General features: G+C 43.2%; 1 protein-coding gene and 1 long non-coding RNA gene across 4 annotated transcripts in view; one reads left to right on the top strand and one right to left on the bottom strand.

The window, feature by feature from the left end:
• The window catches only part of KIF26B (kinesin family member 26B), a 295,717-nt gene that overhangs the window by 263,683 nt on the left and 11,417 nt on the right, over positions 1-20,617 (top strand). Inside the window, exons 11-12 of the mRNA XM_065680140.1 lie at positions 9,959-10,121; positions 11,235-14,667. Coding sequence (XP_065536212.1) covers positions 9,959-10,121; positions 11,235-14,667 — 3,596 coding nt within the window. The remainder of the gene's footprint in view (positions 1-9,958; positions 10,122-11,234; positions 14,668-20,617) is intronic.
• The window catches only part of LOC136014949 (uncharacterized), a 30,204-nt gene continuing 17,491 nt past the window's right edge, over positions 7,905-20,617 (bottom strand). The window contains exons 2-5 of one of the 3 annotated variants that reach the window (XR_010613005.1): positions 15,435-15,547; positions 14,988-15,105; positions 9,974-10,094; positions 7,905-8,665 (exon numbers count right to left, since the gene is read on the bottom strand). This is a non-coding gene — a long non-coding RNA (uncharacterized LOC136014949). The remainder of the gene's footprint in view (positions 8,666-9,973; positions 10,095-14,987; positions 15,106-15,434; positions 15,548-20,617) is intronic. The other 2 variants (XR_010613004.1, XR_010613006.1) reach the window with 2 other exon arrangements.

Below are 20,617 nucleotides of genomic sequence, written 5' to 3'. Positions count from 1 at the left end.
GAGCATCAGCATCAAGAAAATACATTTCTAACAATTTGTCTCTTAATTTTGACATCCTAAAGGGTATAAATATTGGATGAAAGTTCCTCTGTGGTTGGGAATTTCTCAACTGTGTACTTTTTCTGGTGTGGTCAAGAGTGGAGTTAAAGTCTTTTATCTGTGGGAGCACAGATTGGATTTCTCTCCATCCACCCAGCTATCAATTCTCACAGCATTTATAGAGACTTACTATCTTTGAGGCTTTCATATTATTTTTGCAAAGTTTCTTCAAATTAGCCAACAGTCTAGAAGTTTATTGCTGGAGGTGAGGAGGCAAGCTTGTGCACAGGTGCATAGGCAATATGAACTCTTAAAACTAATTTTCTTTGGGAATACATCTAGTGAGCAGCATAGATGAATTGTATCATTTTCATAATATTAATGACAGCCAAAATCTGCCTTCTCTTTCCCTTTTTCTTCTATTCCACATAGGAGTGTGAATACTTTCACTACCCTCTGCTGTAATGCTGTGGGCTGAAGGCTTTAGGAGGTTGGCACATAAAACCTTAGTTATCAGAATGAGAAGTGTTTTGCTGAGTGACCTTTCCAGTTTTCTGGAGATGTCATCTATTTATGCTTGTAGCAATGCCAAGTGGAGTGGTTTCTAAAACTGAACAGCAGTCAATTTATTTTCAGGTACCACTCCATTTGGGATTGCAATTAGGATAACTAGAGCTGCTCTCCAGCACAGGAAACTGGGAAGGTCATGCTGCCAAACTGTTGGCATCTTGATGAAGGACTGTAAACTACTGCTGTCGCTACTGCAGATCATATGAGCCTAACCAGAATGAAGTAATTATGAAATCCTCCCAAAAGATCATGAATATTCATAGATCAATTGCAAACATTTGAAGTTAATTTTCATTTGAGAAAATAATCCTGGCATTTCACTCTCAGTACCTGTGAATCGAACACTGCTTGCAAGCAAAGGACAAAGTGCTGTTGCTCGCTGCCCAGGCTCACAGGTGCCACTGTGTGCACCAGGCCGGCTGCCTCTGTCTGAGCAGTGTGGGAATGCTTGGTGGAGCAGTGAATAGCCTTTCTGTCCCACTCCAAATTGCCGTGGTGTATTCAGTGTGGCCACTGAAAGGGTCACCTAGCTGTGTGGGTAATGCAAAAGTTGTGCCGGTCTGGTAGGTACATGCTTGCTTGCACTGAAAGGGGAGTTAAGGTGGCCACTTCCCTGCTTCTCTGTATGCGCTGTCACTGGTGGTGGCTTTATAGCCAAAGACACTAGCAGCAGCTGAGCTGCACGGAGCTGAGGCCTTCTAAAAACCAGTCCCATTGCTTAGCCTCTTGAATGCAGAGTGGAGAGCCTTGCTTTAATCAACCTACTGCTTGACCCTGTGAAGGTGGAAGGAGCTTGGGGCAGCAGTGCCGCAAGCAAAGACACTGAACAAAGGCAGTGGATCCTGCTTTTCCTGCTGATGGAGGGGTGCTGGAAATGCCCCTGCTGGGTGCCTCTTTCTGTACTCTTACCTGGTGTGAAGGTGGTTTCCAGAATGTGTCCTCAGCAGATTGGCAGGGGATGTTTCCTCATGCTTCTTTCTTGTGTGTTTTCTCCTATTGCTGCTCTATGGGCATAGGCACTGGCTAGCCACACTCCACCCTTTCTCTTCCCAGTGCTCCTGCTGTGTTTTCAGGATGCAGGCAGGCTGAAGGAAACGGCAAGCAAACTCCTAAGCTGCTCCAGTTGCTCTTCCATGGCAGATATGACTGTTGCCTACTCATATAAAGCAACCAAATGGCTTTGTAGAGATAAGTTGAGCCAAACTTGTGGTTGCTGTAATGCTTCCAAGTAAGTGAGCCAAAAAAGGAGGGGCAGGGTGGGGAGGGAAGGCTTTTTACATCCCTCTGTGAGTGTACCTTGGTAGAAGTTAGTACAGAGCCTGGCCACATGCAGAAGTCCTTAAATTATTTTAAATCTGGATCATTAGTGAGAATTTTTAACTGGTTTAACTATGGGATATTTTTTTTGGTCCTATAAATCGCAGGATTTATTGCACACATTTTCTTAACCAGTGGCATTGCTGGTTTGGGGAATCGAGCTCTAAATCCAACATAAAGTTGCTGAGCCTAATTAGCTCCCTGGATTAATTGAGCTTCTGTTTTTCAGCTAGAATTTATTAGGAGCTGGCACTTTAATGAGACAGACCACTAGGATCCTTTTCCTTTTTTATTATCTTTGATTAGCTTTGTTTGTGTGGCTTTAATTCTTGCTTGTGAATGATGTTTGGCTCTGTGCTGAGGGTTGGAGTACAGATGGGAGGGAGATCATTTTGTCCATTTTTAGTGCAGTCCTCTCTCTGTAACCATCACTGGTCTCCAGCAGAGCTGTGCTCCCAACCGCCTCCTCCCTCCCACCCCAACACACTTTCTGTGACTTTCAAGTACGTCTAGATTTCTGAGCAATCATTGAGGTAACACGCTGACCTGTAAATAACAGTTTATGTCTTTAGCTTGATATTTCCATGTGCTCTTTAATACATAGGTAAAAGTGAAGCTGTTATGTGACTGCTTTATTGGAAGATATTATGTAAGATACTGTAAGATATTGGAAGATACTGGAAGGTATTATTATTGTAAGGTATATTATGGATAAGCTTGAGTTGCTGACATCATTCAGTGGGACCTTCAAAGAGTGGGACACTTCTATGTCATTTTTGGACAACAGGGTCCTCCTTGACTGTTTTGTAGACTGTTTAAGTTTCATCAGCTTTGGGAGCAATTTTTGTGCTAAAGCTATAACTCTTGAATGAGCCCTTTTATGGTGTGCTGTTCAGTCTGTTTCAAGGAATCAGAGTAGCTGCAGCTATTGAGACTCCTTCTGGCATTAATTTTTTTTTTCTGTCTTTGCTGAAAAGAAACAAAAGATGCTATTTTGTTCATCTGCCACATGCTCGTGTTGTCACAAACATAAGGCTTGTTCTGCAGTATGAGATTTGCACCCAGGCTCTTAAAAGATAAGAATTTTAGGGATCCCCCTCTACATTTTATATGCATTTCGTAATACTATAATTTAAGTTCTTATTATCCCATAGTTGGCTGCAACACCACTTTTCTCCTGCTCTTGACTGCTGCAGTGTCACACCCTTTCCAGATGTGGATGCGATTTTGCCATTACATGAACCTGAGCACAGTATCCCCTCAGTGCAGTCCTTTCAGCTGGCTTCCCCTTCCGCTGTACAGTGAGCACAGCTTTCTGGGTTGTGTTGGTATGCTTCATACAAGATAACTAACTGCAGTGGTGGTGGAGATTTACACTTTGCTTAATTTTCCCTTTAAGGCTAGTCAGCTTCCACCTGGAATGAGTTCATTATTTCCCCAGTGCCTCATTTCACCAGGTGAAGGATTCCCTGGGTTAAAGGTCCAACATGTTACCCATCTTTCTTCAACTGCCTCGCTTTTTCTGCAAACAAAGCCAGGCTTACATGGCTGAACCACTGAGGGCTTTATCACTCCACCTGGCCTCATTTTAGCTGTGTCTACACACATTGCTCCCATTTCCTCTCTCCCTCTACTGAAATTCTCAACAAAAAGGAGAGAAATAGCTAAGCAAGCTATACTGGTTCATCATGAACTCAGCTGTTGCACACCTGTAACATCCACTGTTGGGTTTGTGCCTTTTAAGCTATAAGCTGCCTCTGTAGAGACTATTTCCATGCAATAAAAGCCAAAACCAAATGGAGTATTTATATGGTTCCCTTGTTATGCAAGCATTTATAACTATGAATAAAGCAGATCATCAGCACAAGGGAGAAGAGTCAAGACTTCAGGATCAAAAATAACTGCTGTAGTTACTGAGATTTTTCCTTTGACATAACTTTATAAATAATTAGATTACAAGACACCTGAGGGCATGCATAATCTGATCCTGTAACAATAACACCTTGAGGGAGTTGACAACTTTCTCCTTTTGGCCAAGTGCCTAGGAAGACAGTAAGGTATATGATTAATAGAGAGCACAAACACACACCCTTGCATGTCCTAAAGCTTAGTTATAATATTGTATTGTATCCCTTGTGGAATGTTATTATTTCTATTCCTGATGGTGCTGCTGTTGTCACAGAATAACCAAAATCCTCGTAGCAGGGGGGTGAGAAGACAGGGAAGATAAAGAAAATATTTGTTATTAAGGTGGGGGGACCTCAAAACAAAGCATATAATAGTATTAGCTGAATAATTGCACAGAAAAATCATTATTCCCAGACTTTAGCTGGATCTTCCTGTCTAGTATTCCCTCCTTTTGTGGAACAGTCATGTGTTTGCCTCTCCCATATAGAGAATGAGATGCTGGGCAATGAAAACTCCTACAAATTTCTGAGCATAATATGCATTCTTATTGCTTCCTTTTCTATTCGTGAATTCTATTTTGCAGCCATAAACAAAAACAATTGCCATTTATCTCTTTCTGTGTAGTTCACTTCACACACATTGCTTGCAGAGATTCTCACAAAGCTGAGGGATCTGACAGAGGAAGGCACTGCCCATGCTATGTCCCTTCACCCTGGTCTGCACCCTCATATAGGCATCATGATGCAGCCAGCCATGCCAAATTACGGCAGGGTTATGGCATTCCTCTGCTGGGTATCAGTGAGCAGCTGGGGGGACTCGAGTGGGGAGAGGGACGTTGGAGGTCGGGCAGTGACAGTGGAGGACATTAGTGGGAACAAGAGATGAGAAAAGAGGAGAATAGTGCTAGGAGAATGTCTAGCAGTGATACTGGAGGCTGGCGAAGTCTGGTGTAGCTGGTTAGACCACAGCAGGATGAAATGGAGCTCTGCTGGGCTGTTTAGGCAAGGAGCTAAGTGTTTAGGATGTTAGGTGTGAGGATCATATTGTGAGAATGAGTAAGAAAGTTGAATGAGGAAAGCCCAGAATAGCCACTGGTAGAGGACAGCAAGATTGTCTGATGAGAAAAGCACATGGCAAGAAAGGATGCGAGCACGTGTGAGCACAGCTCTCCTATGGCATGGGAAAGGATTGTGATGCTCCTGAGTCTTACTGTTTTTCTGCAAGCAGCAAATACTAGCAAAATCTCATGGTAAACTGAGTCATGTCCTTTTTCTCTACTAGTCCATACCAAAGGTGGCAGCCAGCTGTTGCTGCCAGCTAGTCAGCTAGTTCAGCAGCTGAGGCTTTTTAGTACATAGGAATGTTTCAGGCTTGCTGATGTCTCATTGAAGTGTAAACACAAATCCACACGAAATTACATGAGATACATATAACAGCATTCAGATTGTGAAATCAATCACTGTAGGGGCAGGAAATGTCAAAATCAGGATTCTCCTAGCAAACTTTGGCTGCAGGGGCTATATATTGTATTGTCTTTGCAGGATTTTCCCCTCTTTCCCCTCCTCAGTTATTATCTTTTCAGGGTAGCTAAAGTACCTGCTTCCTGGTTTAGAGATGAATCAGGGCTGTATACAGCAATGAGGTTGTCCATAAATTTCTTCCCTAGTTTGTAGTAGAAGTTTGAAAACATATGGAAAATGGGACCGAGAGCTGTGGAAGGGAACAGAGGTATTCTGAGGGGAGCTCATACTGCCTTCAGAATTGTTTCTGACAATGTGTTCCTAAAGTTTTCAGGTGGCTACTAATTATACGTTCCTGGTTTTCCGGGTACTCAGATTGAGAACCAGCTGCCCTGTTTTCTCTGCAAGAGAAGTCAAAGTTAGCTGTACTTTGAATATAAAAGACTATGTAATGCTCAGTGCTCTGAAAGATCAGTGTTTCACACCAAACACCTATGCTTAGTGAAGTCTTCAGTGCTGCAGGTATTATCAGAGATTTATATACCTTGCCTCAGAGGCCTTCGTCAGATACTGCATTGATGAGTACCACAGGAAAAAAAAAAAAACAACCCACAAACCTTGGAAAAAATCTGTCATTCTGGATTCAGAGCTGAGTTTCTGTAGACCTACAGTTGATAAAGCGCAAGGCTGCACATTAAAAGGCAAGGATTAAATTACAGACTGGATAATTTCTTGTTCAGTGAACACTTTATCCTGTGCAGTGATTGAGACAGGGGTCTACTGGTAAAGTAGTATCCAGTCATGAAATTAAAGAATTTGACTTAATGCAAGTGGGATTTATGCAATTTCCAATGAAACATATCATGATCTTCTATGAGGGTTCACTATGAGGGTGGTGAGGCACTAGCACAGGTTGCCCAGAAAAGCTGCGGCTGCCCCATCCCTGGCAGTGACCAAGGCCAGGTTGGACAGGGCTTTAAGCAAACTGTCTAGTGGAAGGTGTCCCTGCTCATGTCAGGGAGGTTGGAGCTAGGCGATCTTTAAGGTCCCTTCCAACCCAAACCATTCTATGATCTTGAATATTTCATTCTTCAATGTAAGATTCTGTTTTGTTTGAATCTGGGTATGATTAATGATTTGTGAGGAAGAAAAATACAGATATATATGAGGAGCATGAAGATGTAGGTTTTTCCTTCTTACTGAGCAACTGAAAGGACTAACTTGAATGGATTCCGGTTTGCATGGTGAAGTCTCCGAAGAGTAAACACAAAGAGCACTGCTCACTGCAGCACCACCACATCTCGGTTTTGTGGAGTTTTAATACCTGCTAGGGTTCCTTGTGGTAGCTATTCAGAGATTCAGAAAATAGCACTACAAGTCCTTCAGTAGCTGCTGTAGTTTGAGAAGGTGGAAATAAGAAGGTAAGAGAGAGCTCCTCTCCATGTGGAGGGCTGCTACTCCATGGAATGAACTGGAACTTTCTGTCTAGATATCTGCACAGTTCTTCCATTCTGGATCCTCTATACCATACCTGCTGACATACTTCCTAAAGACATCTGAGTTTAGTGTCCTGTCCCCCTGCCTGCTGCCTCTGGACTTCTCCAAAGATAGAGCTTTGCATACCTTATTTTAGGATTTCACCTGTTGCTGCAGCTATGATGATCTAAGGAGTTGGGCAAGAAATTGTTTACAAGTAAGGGTAATGTATTTTATTAGACCACGTGATGCAGTTAGAAAAATGAGGCAACTTTTAAGTACTGAAAAAGCTACAGAATTGACTGATATGCAGGCTTTGGAATCTGAAGTGTGGTACTCTGACCCCATCTTCATTGTTCTCTGTGTATATTCATGATGGGTTATAGTAAATTTCTGAAACTATAAAAACATTTGTTGATGGGATAGAGATACATTTAAAATGAAGACAGGTATATAAAATGGGGCCATTGTGCTGCTCTGGCATATAATTTTATTGCTCTTGGAGCAGAATAGAAATGGGCCATAGCATTCCTGAAGATCTCCCATCTTCCATAAAGACACTGGTGCATTTCACTATGCTGCTGTGAGAAATCTGTGACCTGCAAGGCAGCCTTTGCTTAACACAATGAGCAACATGCACCTTGGAGCAGCAGTGCTTCTGTGAGTTTCTTCAAAACTTCCTGTGTTTTAGTTTAGTTTGCACAGCAAGGAGATCAACAAAGACCTTCCTTCTCAAAGCTCTTCCAGTGCAGACCTTCTCTTTGTAAAACCTGCTTTCACAAGAAATTTTGCTTTTGCAAATACCAGTTCATGAATCACCTAATGAAACAATTCAGAGCCTTTCTTTCTTTCAAGCGGAAATGCCATGTCAGCATTCAGAAGATCAAAGCATCTACTTTGTGTCTCACACTCTCTGTCAAGCAAATTTCATTGAGACATCCAAAATATTTTACTAATATTTTACTTGATGAAGATAGGGTGAGTTAAAAATTAAGCCACACATTTTTGTGTTATTATGTTCTCCTTGATTTTCTTTCTTTCCTTTAGAAGTTAGTAGGTGCTATTGTGAGAGATCAGTGAACCTTGAACAGGTGACCTTGTTTTGTGGCAATGTCCAGAATTGACAAAAATCTGTTTAGCAAATTTCTTCAACTTTATTTTTTTTTCAGTGTAAAATAGTGACACAAAGGCTGGTTATTTTGTCTGGGTGCAAAGTGAAGTTGGTAGTCAAGATGCAGACTGTGCTGAATGAGCAAACTGAAATTAGAAATTAGTGTTGGCTAGGCTGATTTGCAACTTGGTTTCAGGCTTTAATCCTAAACAAATCTGCCCTTTAGTCCCTATCGATATGTTCAGAGGATCATTTGAATTATAGATAGGTATTTCCTCTGCATCGTCATTCTTCTTGCAAGTGGGTATTTCAGTGCAAGTCAGATGGCAGAGATTATTTTATATTCATAATGCATATACCTCTAAGAGAACCATGCCGCAGTGTGCTGATACTGGCTTCATGGGTTATGTATTCTCAGGAGACCAGCATGTTCAGAATGTATTCTTTTGCCCTTTCCCCTGTCATCTCATGTTTTGCTATGATAGAAGCACTAGCAAATGAAAGGCGTTATTGATTTCTGTGCAGATGTTCGTAATTTCTGTGTAAATCTGCATTGGGTGGCAATAACTGACATACAAAATTTGACATGTTGATTATTCCTTGATGGAAAGGAGGGCCACTAACCTGCGATACAGCAGCTTATTAACTCTGGATCTGTGGATTCAAAGCAGCCTTAGGTCACAAGTGAAATGAGTGAGACTGTCTCAGTATATTCTCTGGATGTTTGTGTCTCGAAGACACCAGGTTGCCTTCAATGTGACTGGAGCAGATGGAAGAAGAAATCCTGAAACAAAAAATGTTTTACTTCCAGTGTTGCTAGCCTAGCTGAAATTGCAAGTACTAGAAATGTCAAGAGCGACACAATTTGTGAGCTTCTCAGGTTTATTGCTAGTTGCATCAAAATATGAATCCCAAATGCTGTTGTTTACTCAATTAAAAAGAGAGGTTCAAGAAATTTTATGCTTATCTATCAGTCCCATCCAGTGGGCATAGCTTCAGTTCCCAGCACTTGCAGCTTTATGCAGAATTCCCAGGAGCTGGAAAGAATAAGTGGATGACTAAGGGCAAACAAGTGCCATTGGTCTTTATTAGATATTGATGGGGGAGTACCAAAAATCTTATCCCCAGCCACTGAAGGTATTGTTGTCATTACAACAGTGAAACAAATTTCTTCAGCAATAGGTAAATGCCAGGCTGCTGCTGTCTTTGCTTTCAGCCGTATGTAACTATCATCCACAATCTCTGATGTAGGAGAGGCTCTCTTCAAAAAGGATGCCATTTCCCAACTAACCCTCCAGTTGGCCTGTATACCTTGTAGCTAAAACTATCCTTAAAAATCATATGGTGCATTTCTGACTACAGGATTAGATGATCACCACAGAGGTGATATATGCATCATTGTGCTGTTAAAACTCATATTCTTAGTCCAGTCACAGACAACCCCACAGAAAAGCATCAGCATTTCAAAAGGTATCCTATGCTGAACAATAGAGTAAATGGCAAGAACAGAAAATTTGATTTCTGCCTCAGTGGAAGAAAAGATCTAATATGAAAGAACAACTGTGCAAAGTTTTAAGGCTTGATTGTTTTGTATTTCACTGGTACAACCAGCAAAATTAATTTCAGTGATTTAACTATTATTATTATTGAGTTACCCAGTGCCCCAGAAGGCAAGAAAAAATCTGAGTTCTCTAATCTAATTCATTACCTCTTGTCCTTCAGAGCTGGGCCAAAGTTTGCCTGTACACTATGCTCTGGAAAAGGGCAGCAGATATTTGCTGCAGTGGCTCCTTCACAGTTAGTCTCCCAACACTGGTCTGCATTTCTGTATCGGCATTGGTAACAGTACAGAAGAGCTAAGGACCGAAGAAGACAGAAAGGGGGAACTGGGAAGAGGAAAGGTGTTTAAATTGTAGTCTAGGGTCTTTTTTTTATGCTCAGCTGCAGAAATAACAGAATGCAAACCTAAGGAAGGATACTAATTAGGATTCCATTGAAAAGAGAAAAAAATCACCATCACAGTGGTCAAAGTGAAACCTTCCTCACTTATGTAGCCTTAATTCATTTTATTTTACAGAGACAGCAAGCTCACCATGTTGCTTCGGGAGTCCTTGGGGAACATGAACTGCCGCACCACAATGATAGCTCACATTTCAGCTGCCGCGGGGAACTACGCTGAGACACTGTCCACCATCCAGATTGCATCAAGGGTCCTCAGGATGAAGAAAAAGAAAACTAAGGTAAGACAGTGTATAACTCCCTTCTTGTAATGGTGGAGGGGGAAGGAAGAAGGACCCTGAATGATCCTTAACAGAGCACTATGTAACAAAATCAGTAATTGATTCCAAAGCGTGTGGGTTGTATGTATCTTGTCCTAGGCAAGTGGTTTAGAGCATATAGCAAAGACTAGGAGGCGTAAGTGCTTCAGCTTCAGATACAGAGGAATGTGTTCAGACATCTGCTATAGCAGGTTTGTAAGCTGGCCTTATTTAATGATATAGCTGTCAGAGAGAATTTGTTTTCAGTTATGCTTTTAGTGCTAATGAAATAATGAGTGAGACTGCTGTAAAGTTAAATAAAATTGGGATTCATTAAGAATTAGATTCTGTGTGCTTCTCAGAAAGATCTCCTGCAAAATAAATGCAAAGCAGTGTGTCCATTGCCAGTACTGATGATCCTGTCATTCCCACTGCTTCTAAATATAGATTTTCCAAGAATTGGAGTGAGGATGGGCTGTATCCACTTTCATGTTTTAGAGTTTTGGTTCCTTCTGTACAGTTTATGGTGTGAATTGGGCACGAGTGCCTATGCATTGACAAAATCTTTTTTGTCACTGTTTTGAAGAGAGGCAAGGGAAGGGATTCAGTCAACACACCATCACAGCAGTCTCCAGAGACCTCTGAGTGCATGTTATACAATTCTGTACACTGGTAGCATAATCAAATGGGGATTTCCTTTATTTTCTGTGCCTTCTGTAATGAGTTTTCTCTTTCCTCTTCACATAGCACACACACACACACCCCCCAAATCAGCAAAGCCTTTGCCAAATATCTGATTTCTTTGGCTGGGCTCAATTAAGGGAGAGATTCAAATCCATTTGTTCAGTACTTTTTTTTTTTTTTTTTTTGAAGTCTCATGATTTTGAGTGGGACACAGAGTTGGGGCATTGGGTTCTCTACTGAACACTGTTGTGTGTTTTCTGTAGGACTATAGATAAGAAACCTCAGAGTTCTGTGCCTTAGTTTAATTTCCCAGTTTAGATGTGACTCTGACCTTTTTGTGTATGTGCTTTGTGCAAAGAGCTGTTTGCAGTGCTGAAATGTCGTGGTCTCTCTCTCTCTCTCTCATTGCAGTACACTTCGAGTTCTTCGGGAGGAGAGAGCTCCTGCGAGGAGGGCAGGATGCGGAGGCCAACCCAGCTGAGGCCTTTCCATTCTAGAAACACTGTTGACCCAGACTTTCCTATTTTGCATTTATCAAGTGATCCTGATTATTCTTCCAGCAGTGAGCAGTCATGTGACACAGTGATTTACGTTGGCCCCAATGGCACTGCCCTTTCTGATAAGGAACTGACAGATAATGAGGGTCCCCCTGAATTTGTTCCCATAGTCCCTGCTCTGCAAAAGACAAAAAACGAGGGCAGGTTGGAAGAAGTTAGTGAATCAGGGCCCAGCACATCTGAAAGAGACTGCCTGAAGTGCAATACCTTTGCAGAGCTCCAGGAGAGGCTGGATTGCATAGATGGCAGTGAAGAGACCAACAAATTTCCCTTTGAAGAGATGCCTGCTCAATTTAGCTCAGACCAGAAGTCAAAGTGCTCTGTCTCAAGCCAGCTGGCAGAGCTTAGCCACTTACCAGAACCAGATAAGGAAGATTCGATGCCAGAATATCAGTATCCTGATAGAGTAGCCAAGGAAAATATAAATGCAACACCCAGCAGAACTAAGAGAAATCACTCCCCTGTTCCTTCTGGAGCTCTTACTAATGTTTCAACTCCTTCTTCTCCCAGGAGTGTAACAGGCAGCTCTAGTAAAGAGCTTAGCTCTTGTCAGTTAGCACACAGCACCAGCTTGCAGAGCAGCAGAGAAGGTCTCAACACCTGTGGATTTGTGGAAGGCAAACCTCGGCCAATGGGTTCGCCCCGGCTTGGCATTGCAAGCCTCTCAAAGACATCTGAGTACAAGCCACCAACTTCACCTTCCCAGAGGTGCAAGGTCTATACACAGAAAGGAGTTCTGCCCAGCTCCACTCCCCCACCAGCTCCTCTGAGTAAGCATACTGGAATGACATCTAATGAATCTTTATTGCAGTCAGAAATCCGGACCCCACCTGTAGGCATGAGCCCTCAGATCATGAAGAAGTCAGTGTCCTCCAGCAATGGGGATTTTGAAGAGACCGTTCTTGATGAAGATCAGCATCAAAGCATTTCTACGGAATCCAAGAAGGAGATTCTGAGCACCACCATGGTGACTGTGCAGCAGCCGTTAGAGCTGAATGGAGAGGATGAGCTGGTGTTCACCCTTGTAGAAGAGCTAACCATTAGTGGGGTCCTTGACAATGGGCGCCCAACCAGTATCATCAGTTTTAATAGTGACTGCTCTGTGCAAGCTTTGGCCTCTGGATCTAGGCCAGTCAGTATTATCAGCAGCATATCTGAAGATCTTGAATGTTACTCCAGTGCAGCTCCTGTGTCTGAAGTCAGTATCACACAGTTCCTTCCACTTCCAAAGTTGGGCCTGGATGATAAACCCCAGGATGATGGCAGCAGACGTTCATCTATCAGCTCATGGTTGAGTGAAATGAGCACAGGGAGCGATGGTGAGCAGTCATGCCACAGCTTCATAGCCCAGGCATGCTACGGACACGGGGAAGCAATGGCAGAACCACCTGTCTCTGAGTTTGCGAGCACCATACAAAGTGCCAGCATGATTTGTTTAAGTGACAAACAGAAGCCTGTGACTGACAATGTGCTTATACTGTCAGAAATGGGGGAGGAAGCTTTCGGCAAAGTGCCACCCATCAAAGGCTGTAAAATATCAGCTCTAGGGAAAACTACTGTCACAATCAAAAATACTGCAAGCCTCAGCAGCTGTGAAGGCTACATCCCCATGAAGACAAACATTACTGTGTATCCATGTATTGCTGTTAATCCCTTCAAAGCACAAGACATTGATGACGCTGTTCCAGCAGTAACTGCAGACTCAAAGGTTGCTCAATCCCATGACAGGAGAGAATCCAGTGCTAAGAAGGATATCAAATTTGAAGATCCTTGGTTGAAGAGAGAAGACGATGTAAAGAAGGACTGCTCTGGGAGCAGTGATGGGCCAAGGCCTGACACGGCCACAGTTTCAGTCAAGGCTGAGCACAGCACAAAGCAGTCCTCAGTGGACAGGTTTAGCAGCAGCAGTGGGGACACCTCTGTCTCCCCAGGATCTGACAGTCTAAAGAGGATTGTGGATGGGTGTGAGGTGGCAGCATCTGGCTCAGCAACCCAAAGCCCTGTTCATTCCAGTGACAGCTTGAAGAACGGTAGCCTCCCTCGAGGGCTCCTGAAGGCAAGCAAGCTGGAGGAGCCTGACAGTCACCTTCATCCTACCGCTACTGACAGCAGTGGAGGTGGCTCTTCTGCCCTCCCCCAGTTTTCTAAGGCTAGCCTTGACAGGAAGATGGCCTCTCCCAAACACTGTGTTCTCACTCGTCCCAAAGGGACCCCTCCTTTGCCACCAGTCAGAAAGTCAAGCTTGGATCAGAAGAACAGAGCCAGCCCCCAGCACAGCGCAGCCAGCAGCACCACAAGCAGTCCCTCCAGCCAGCCTGGGTCCTTCCTGGCTAGCTTCCCTGAGGAGCTGAATGCCAAACAGAAAGGCCCTGGTATCGACAGCAGCTGTGGCAACAGCAGCAGCAAGCTCTTCAGTGCCAAACTGGAGCAGCTCGCCAGCAGGACCAACTCCCTTGGGAGGTCCACAGGAAGCCACTATGAGTGTTTGTCACTGGAAAGAGCAGAAAGCCTGTCCTCTGTGAGCTCTAAAATGAGCCCTGGGAAAGACACCACCATGCCTCGCACCGGGAGGAGCCTCAGCCGTAGCGTCATGTCCTCACCCACCAACTCGGGCCTCTCCCAGTCGGCAGGGGCCTCTCCAAAGGCCAGCCAGTCCAAGATCTCTGCCGTCAGCAAGCTCCTGCTGGCAAGTCCTAAGGCCCGCAGCCTATCTGCCTCTGCCACCAAAACTCTCAGCTTCTCAACCAAGTCACTCCCTCAGTCCGTAGGGCAGAGCTCCAGTTTGCCTCCAAGTGGGAAGAACATGTCCTGGTCAATGCAGTCCCTCAGCAGAAACCGGGGCTCCAGCCTCGCTTCTAAATTGCCCCTTCGGGCTGTCAACGGGCGGATTTCAGAGCTGCTCCAAGGGAGTGCCAGTGCCAGAGGCTTACAACTGCGGGGAAGCCCAGAGGCGGATGAGCGTGGAGGCCTTCCTGGAGATGAGAAGCCAGCTGTTCACATGCTGCCTTCACCTTACAGCAAGATCACCCCTCCTCGGAAGCCTCACCGCTGCAGCAGTGGCCACGGAAGTGACAACAGCAGTGTCCTGAGCGGGGAGCTGCCCCCTGCCATGGGGAAAACAGCCCTCTTCTATCACAGCGGGGGGAGCAGTGGCTATGAGAGCATGATGAGGGACAGTGAGGCAACGGGGAGTGGCTCTTCAGCACAAGACTCCATGAGTGAGAACAGCAGCTCCATGAGTGGCAGGTGCCGGAGCCTCAAAAATCCAAAGAAACGATCAAATGCAGGTAAGCTTGTAGTGGTATGAAAGAGGGATGCAGACCAAAGCAGATAACTAGTACATGGCGGGGAGGTTAGCCCTAAAGGTGAGCTAATTCAGTACCAGCTATATCACTTTTCAAAGGCTAGGGTAAGTGTCCTAGGCTTTGAGTATCTTCATTTTGCAACCTGCACAAATCCTATGTGGTTGCATTGCCTTTGCAGTGGAATCTCTCCCTCACCCATTTCATTTAGGTTTATTTCACATGAACAGAAGAACGTTTATCCCTAAAACTGGTTAGTATTGCCAATGGCAACCACATTCTAATGTGTTTCTCCAGCACAGTACCAGTCTTGCTGAGTAGCAGTATCTGTTGTGAGACCACTTCTGCTCCTTGCGGGTTTTGGGTGCCCAAAAGTACACGATACCGAACAGCTGACACCACCGCAGAATTCCTTCTTCCCACCTAGAAGATGGAATAAAGTTGTGCCCATGCCCTTGATAAATGTCATCCTGCCTCTGAGACTCTTGGTTTTTAACTTTTGAGTTGAGACTCCTTCTTTTCCTAGTAATTTATTGATAACAAATAATAAATTCCATTAATAATAATATATGGGAACTACTGCACTGCAGCACTTGCAAATCTGAAACTTTTTTAGTGATCAGAAAGACTTCATCATTGTTCAGATATAATCCCCAGTAGCTTTCACACTACATCAGGACTTTATTTAAATTGCAAGAGCCTCATGGGTCATATCAAGAGTCTGTGCAGTTGCAACTATTGCATCTTCCCACCTGAACAAGTTTCAGAAAATTGTAGAACAGGGATGGGGAGCAGTTATCAGCTGGTGACCGCACCTCTTTCCTGGGCGCTGTTTTTCCAGTCTGAAGTGTAAGTCTTGCCTAACCTACACTTGAGAAATAAAAAAAAAGGACGTTGGCATTGAAACTGGTGTGCACAGGTATGTGAAATATCAGTGACTGCTTATCCTACAGTAGTGCTGGATGTCTGAAATGTGTTATTCTCATAGAGTTCCTAACCCACCAGCCATTCCACTTGCTGGGATACTCAGCTCTGGGATTCAATTGCAGTGAATGAACTAATGAGTAGCTGTCCCTTTCTTTATGTTCTTGACTGTGGTAGCAGAAAGAACATGTGCAGCACAGATGTGAATACAATAGATACTGCTATTAAAACCATATGCATAAGTGCATGTCTGATTGTACCTGTTCAGAGGATGCATCTGAAAGTGATCACTCTACATGGTGCAAACACAGACCAAGTGATGACATAGTCTTTCTTAAGTTAACTTTGCATCCTATCCCTTCAGTTTACATGGTAATTGATTTTCCTCTTTCTAAGGAGCTATTCCTCTAATAGCTCCTTTCAAATATAAACTTTTAAATGGTAACTTGCAAGAAAATAGATGATTTTTATGTTGTGGAAAAGGAAGACAAAGCTGTCCACAGAGATGACATTTGTGTGTGTGTACTGACAAATGGATTGTGTCTTGTGAAGAAGCTGCCCATATAATATGGACTTTTTCCATGGGATATTTTGATGCAAAAAATTATCAAGTTCTGTGAAAACAGGCAGCTGTGCAGGTGAGCAACAGAGAAGAAATGGCAATCTAGATTTATCCTCATTAGACACTAGAGAATATCCCCCCTTCTCTAGGGGAGATACTTTAAAAAAATACTCTGGGAAAAGCTTCAGGCAGAGATTCTTTAAACTCCAGAGTTCATCCCAAGCAGTAGAAGATGAGGATTTGTTTACTCTGATGCTCACAAAACTAGTTGTTTCGTTTCACTTTTCTGTGCTTTGATAACACATTGAAGGTTGGACAAGGCTGGATATATGAAGGAGAAAAGCATTTTCTCTGTGTTGTAATGACAGGAGAGCTTCATATCAGTGTTGTACTTTATACCAGAATTATATTTTGGCTCAGAATTTTGGCTTTTGATAGCCCCTGTGCCGGCCTGAACATTGTGTCAATGGCCATGAACAGGGATTTACGAAGAGAGAACTGTTTGAGGCTCAGATTTCAGGTTGCTTTTGTAGCAGTCTGGAAGACACACCTGGAGAGAAGAGGCTTTTCCATGGTCTGGCTAGCCTTGAGCCTACCTGGCAGAATAGTGACATTGGTTTGTTGTGCTCTGCAGGTATGCAAAGACAATGAATGAGGAGGCGATCAGGAACCTTTCCATAGTGGGAAACATGGGGAGTCTAAGCTTGCTGCTTTTTTTGCTGCTGTATAATATCTGACCTGTCTTTTTCACCAAATACAGGTTTTTTGGCTGGCCAATAGTATAATGTCTTTATTCTAATTTCTTGTGTGGGTTACTTCCTCTCTTCTTGGTCATCAGTGTTGCAGATATCTACCTGTAATCTCTAGAGTGTAGGGGTTTCAGTGGAGGGCCTGTGTCCATGCCAAGACCATGTCCGTGACATGGACATGCCAAGTGTGTGTCCATGGGCCAAGCTATGATGCCCCAGTGGGCTCATCATAGCCTGGCATGTTGACCTTCCACAAAACAATTTACAAAGCTTCTGTCTTAATTCAGCCAGTCACCTGATGTGGAGACATTCTGAGTATATAATCTCTGATACTTTACTTTTGAAAGTGATTCCTGGATCAGCAAATAATTCCTGTATTGTTTTGAGTGACTTGTATTTGTGTATAAGTACAACCAGGGGGTTTATGCAAATGAAAAAAAAACCCAAAAAGAAATCTTTACCACCTTCCATATTTCAAGCAGGAAACCACTGCCCAGAAATTAATAAGGCTTCACTTTCTTAGAACCCAGCTCCTGTTTGCATTTGGTCCTGCAGCAGTGAAATCATAATTCTGTTTTGATGTGTTTGATAATAGTATAATTTTTCACATGTCAGCAGATTTATGATGGCATAAACCCAGGATTATGACTTCAATGCAGGAGGACATGAAGGAGGAGCTGAGATATAAGGGAGAATAGAGCTGTTCTCAAATGTATTTTTATTGCATAATAAACAAAAAGAATTGCAGAGTTTTGCAATCTTTTATCCTCTGTAGCATCTCCTTTCTATAGGTCTGTTCTAGTGCGAATGTTCTCTCTTAAGGAACACTTTTTAATGAAAAAGCAGACAAAGGTTCTGAGCTCCTAAAAGACAGATATTATTTTAATACATAGTGTCAAGAGCATTGGACCTTTCCTGATTTGCGGCCACAGATCCACTGTGCTGTAATGGATATGGCACTATAGATATGCTCATTTCAGGTCAAGCAACCTTGTCCACTTTATTTATGATTATTATTAACAGAAATGCTAGCTGTCAGACACGATCAACATGAATCAGCCGAAGGCCCCTCTAAGAGAAGTTATAAAGAGTCTTTAAGAGAATCACCAGCAGATCTCACAATTACTTTTGAAGTTCTGACACATTGGAGAGACATCATTTTTTTCTTGAGATTAAGATCTTGTCTTTCAGTGCTCTTAAGCGTGTTATTTGTATGTGTAGGTGCTTCTGCCCTGGATGTCATACATGAAGAATCAGACCCACAGTGACAGCTTTTGAAAGATAATGCTAGTACATATCCTTCAGTGAGTGTTAGCTTTAGGTTAAATTTTGGGTTCTGCCTAGGTACCTGTACGGTTCACAGACAGCCCAGTAGTGTGTGTACAAAATTAAAATAAAACAAAAAAAAAAAAAACCAAAAAAACCAAAACAAACAAAAAAAGTAAAAACAAATAATAAATTTTGCCTCTTGCATTCTGGTACCTGTTGAAAAATCATGTGTTTACATCATGAAGCACATAAGCCTTTCCCCTGAAGTTAAGCTCTCCATTTAATAAACATTCCAATTTTTCTAGCATTTAGCATTGTTCCTATAATATCCTGTCAGTGTATATTGCCCCAGAGTGACTGCTTGTGGCAGAAACAGAGCTATTTAGCTCTGAGCTATGGATGTGCATTTCAAAGCTTTGTACAGCTGCTCTTTAATCCACCCTGTGATGTAAGTATTATTCCAGAACCTACTTTACAGGTGGAGAAATTAAGGCAGAGAACTTTACTGGCATGCCCAGTGCCTACAACTGAGAGCCAGATCCAGGGTTAAATTACAGGCACCCTTGATTCAACCCCAACTGACTTGGCCACGCATCCTTACCTGCCCTTCCTGAGCAGCAAAGAGAGTTTCATTTGTTATTTTCTTTTTGAGTCAGGCCCTTCTTCCCTCTCTCCCCACAAACATTTGTTCAACTGTGTTTTCTCTGATTTCTTTGTTCACTCCATTACCCTTTCCCCTGTAAGAAACAGCATCTCAACCTTATTTCTGGCTCTGGCTCTAGTCTCCTCTCTCTTGGGTAGGCAATGCTGTTTTGAGCAAGTCACTGAAGTGTTAGGGCATAGTTTGTACAGTCATCACTAGCACAGTTTTATCTTATTTTTTAATTCCTCAGCAATTTCAAGTGCAGTGGCCCATTGCTGCTCCATGGAAAGGCAATGATAAGGGTGCTTTTATAATGCATACTCCTCTATGTGATAAGGAAATGCATTCTGGTTAAACTCCATTTTACTCAAGCCATATTTGTATCCCGGGAGCACAGCAGGTATGAGAGGGAGGCAGTCAGGATGGCAGATTAGGACTTGTGAGATCTATGTTATATTCTCTGGTATGCTGCTGGTTCTCTGTATCACCTTGGGCAACTTGTGCAATTTCTATGTCCTCTGGTTACCAGCTCATAAAATTAGATAGTGGTGTTGTGAAGAAAAAGTAGCAGCAGGGTCCATAGATCAGAAGTGATACTCACCTGCTTTTTCCTTTTTGCTTTGGTTTTTGGCATCTTTTCCCCAGTTTAGTTTGGATGTATTTGGACATTAAAATATTTCTCAATGCAAAACTTTACTAGATGATTTCAAGAGATGCAGCTTTGATGCTACCTCCAGGTTCTGCCTCCTATGAGCTAACAGCAAACCAAAAGCCCAGGCTCTAATGAGGTTTACCCAGTACAGCCAGGTCCTGTTAGCATTCTCATGTAATGTGCACTTATTTATGCCTTTTTAATGCCTTTTACCACCCTCTCTTATAGATGTTATTCATTGGTTCCTGTCCCTTACAGTGTTTCAGAGCTGCCTGTAAGGAGAGCTTCTCTGGGGACAGTAGAACAGGAGGGGCTCTTGAGAGCATTAATTATAGACTAGGGCTTTCATGGAGACTACAGAGATCTTCCTGAGTCTGTTTCCTTTCCTGTTCCATGTGGGACTAGGGATGGGTGCCAAAGAGAGTCCCTCTGCCATATGGCATAGAGTTAGACCTAAGGGCTGCAGTCTATCACTGCTTGCAGTGGTCTTCCAAGATAGAAGTCTGCTGAGTAGTGCGGCTCCTTTGATTTCTCTAGTTGACTTTTTCAGAGCTGAGTCTGAGGCTGGAGCTTTTGTCAGTGCTGGGGCCAGTGCCAGTAGGTGAAACACTCAGGGCAGTGCTCTGTGGCCTAAGCAGGCTTGGGGAAGCAGCCAGTGTGCAGCAGTTGTAATGCACTGACCAGTGAGGACTACTGTCTGTTGACTGTGTGCACAGACCCACTCACTGGGGCAGAGACCCAGGACTTGGGCAGGAGAGGAAGATGTGGGAAGGAAGACAGTCAAAGAGGTGAGGTTTAGGGGAGAAAGTCCTTACCTGTAAAGTGCTTCGAAGTTGTCTCAGCCTGGGCCTGTTCAGCCTTCCTGAACATTATCATTATGCCCTGAGTTGGAGTTATGTATCTCAGCAATTGAGGGAGCCTGCTTTTTTCAGGCCAGGGTAGTACTGGTGTACACATGTGTGTTTGGGCACATGCTGTAGTATTTTTTGTATGGGGAACCTGTCTGTCTATAAACAATTAAAGATTCCTGCTGCAGCATTTGATGGCCTTTGCAGTAAAGTTTCATGACACCTTGCAGCTCTTTCTCAGTACTGATTTTCACCATCAAAGCAGAGTAAATTGCTACATGATTTTAA

The sequence above is a fragment of the Lathamus discolor genome, chromosome 5, assembly GCF_037157495.1.
Source record: "Lathamus discolor isolate bLatDis1 chromosome 5, bLatDis1.hap1, whole genome shotgun sequence".
Lineage (NCBI taxonomy): Eukaryota > Metazoa > Chordata > Aves > Psittaciformes > Psittacidae > Lathamus > Lathamus discolor.
The sequence above is the reverse complement of the archived record's forward strand: the minus strand, read 5'-3'. Positions and strand labels throughout refer to the sequence as shown.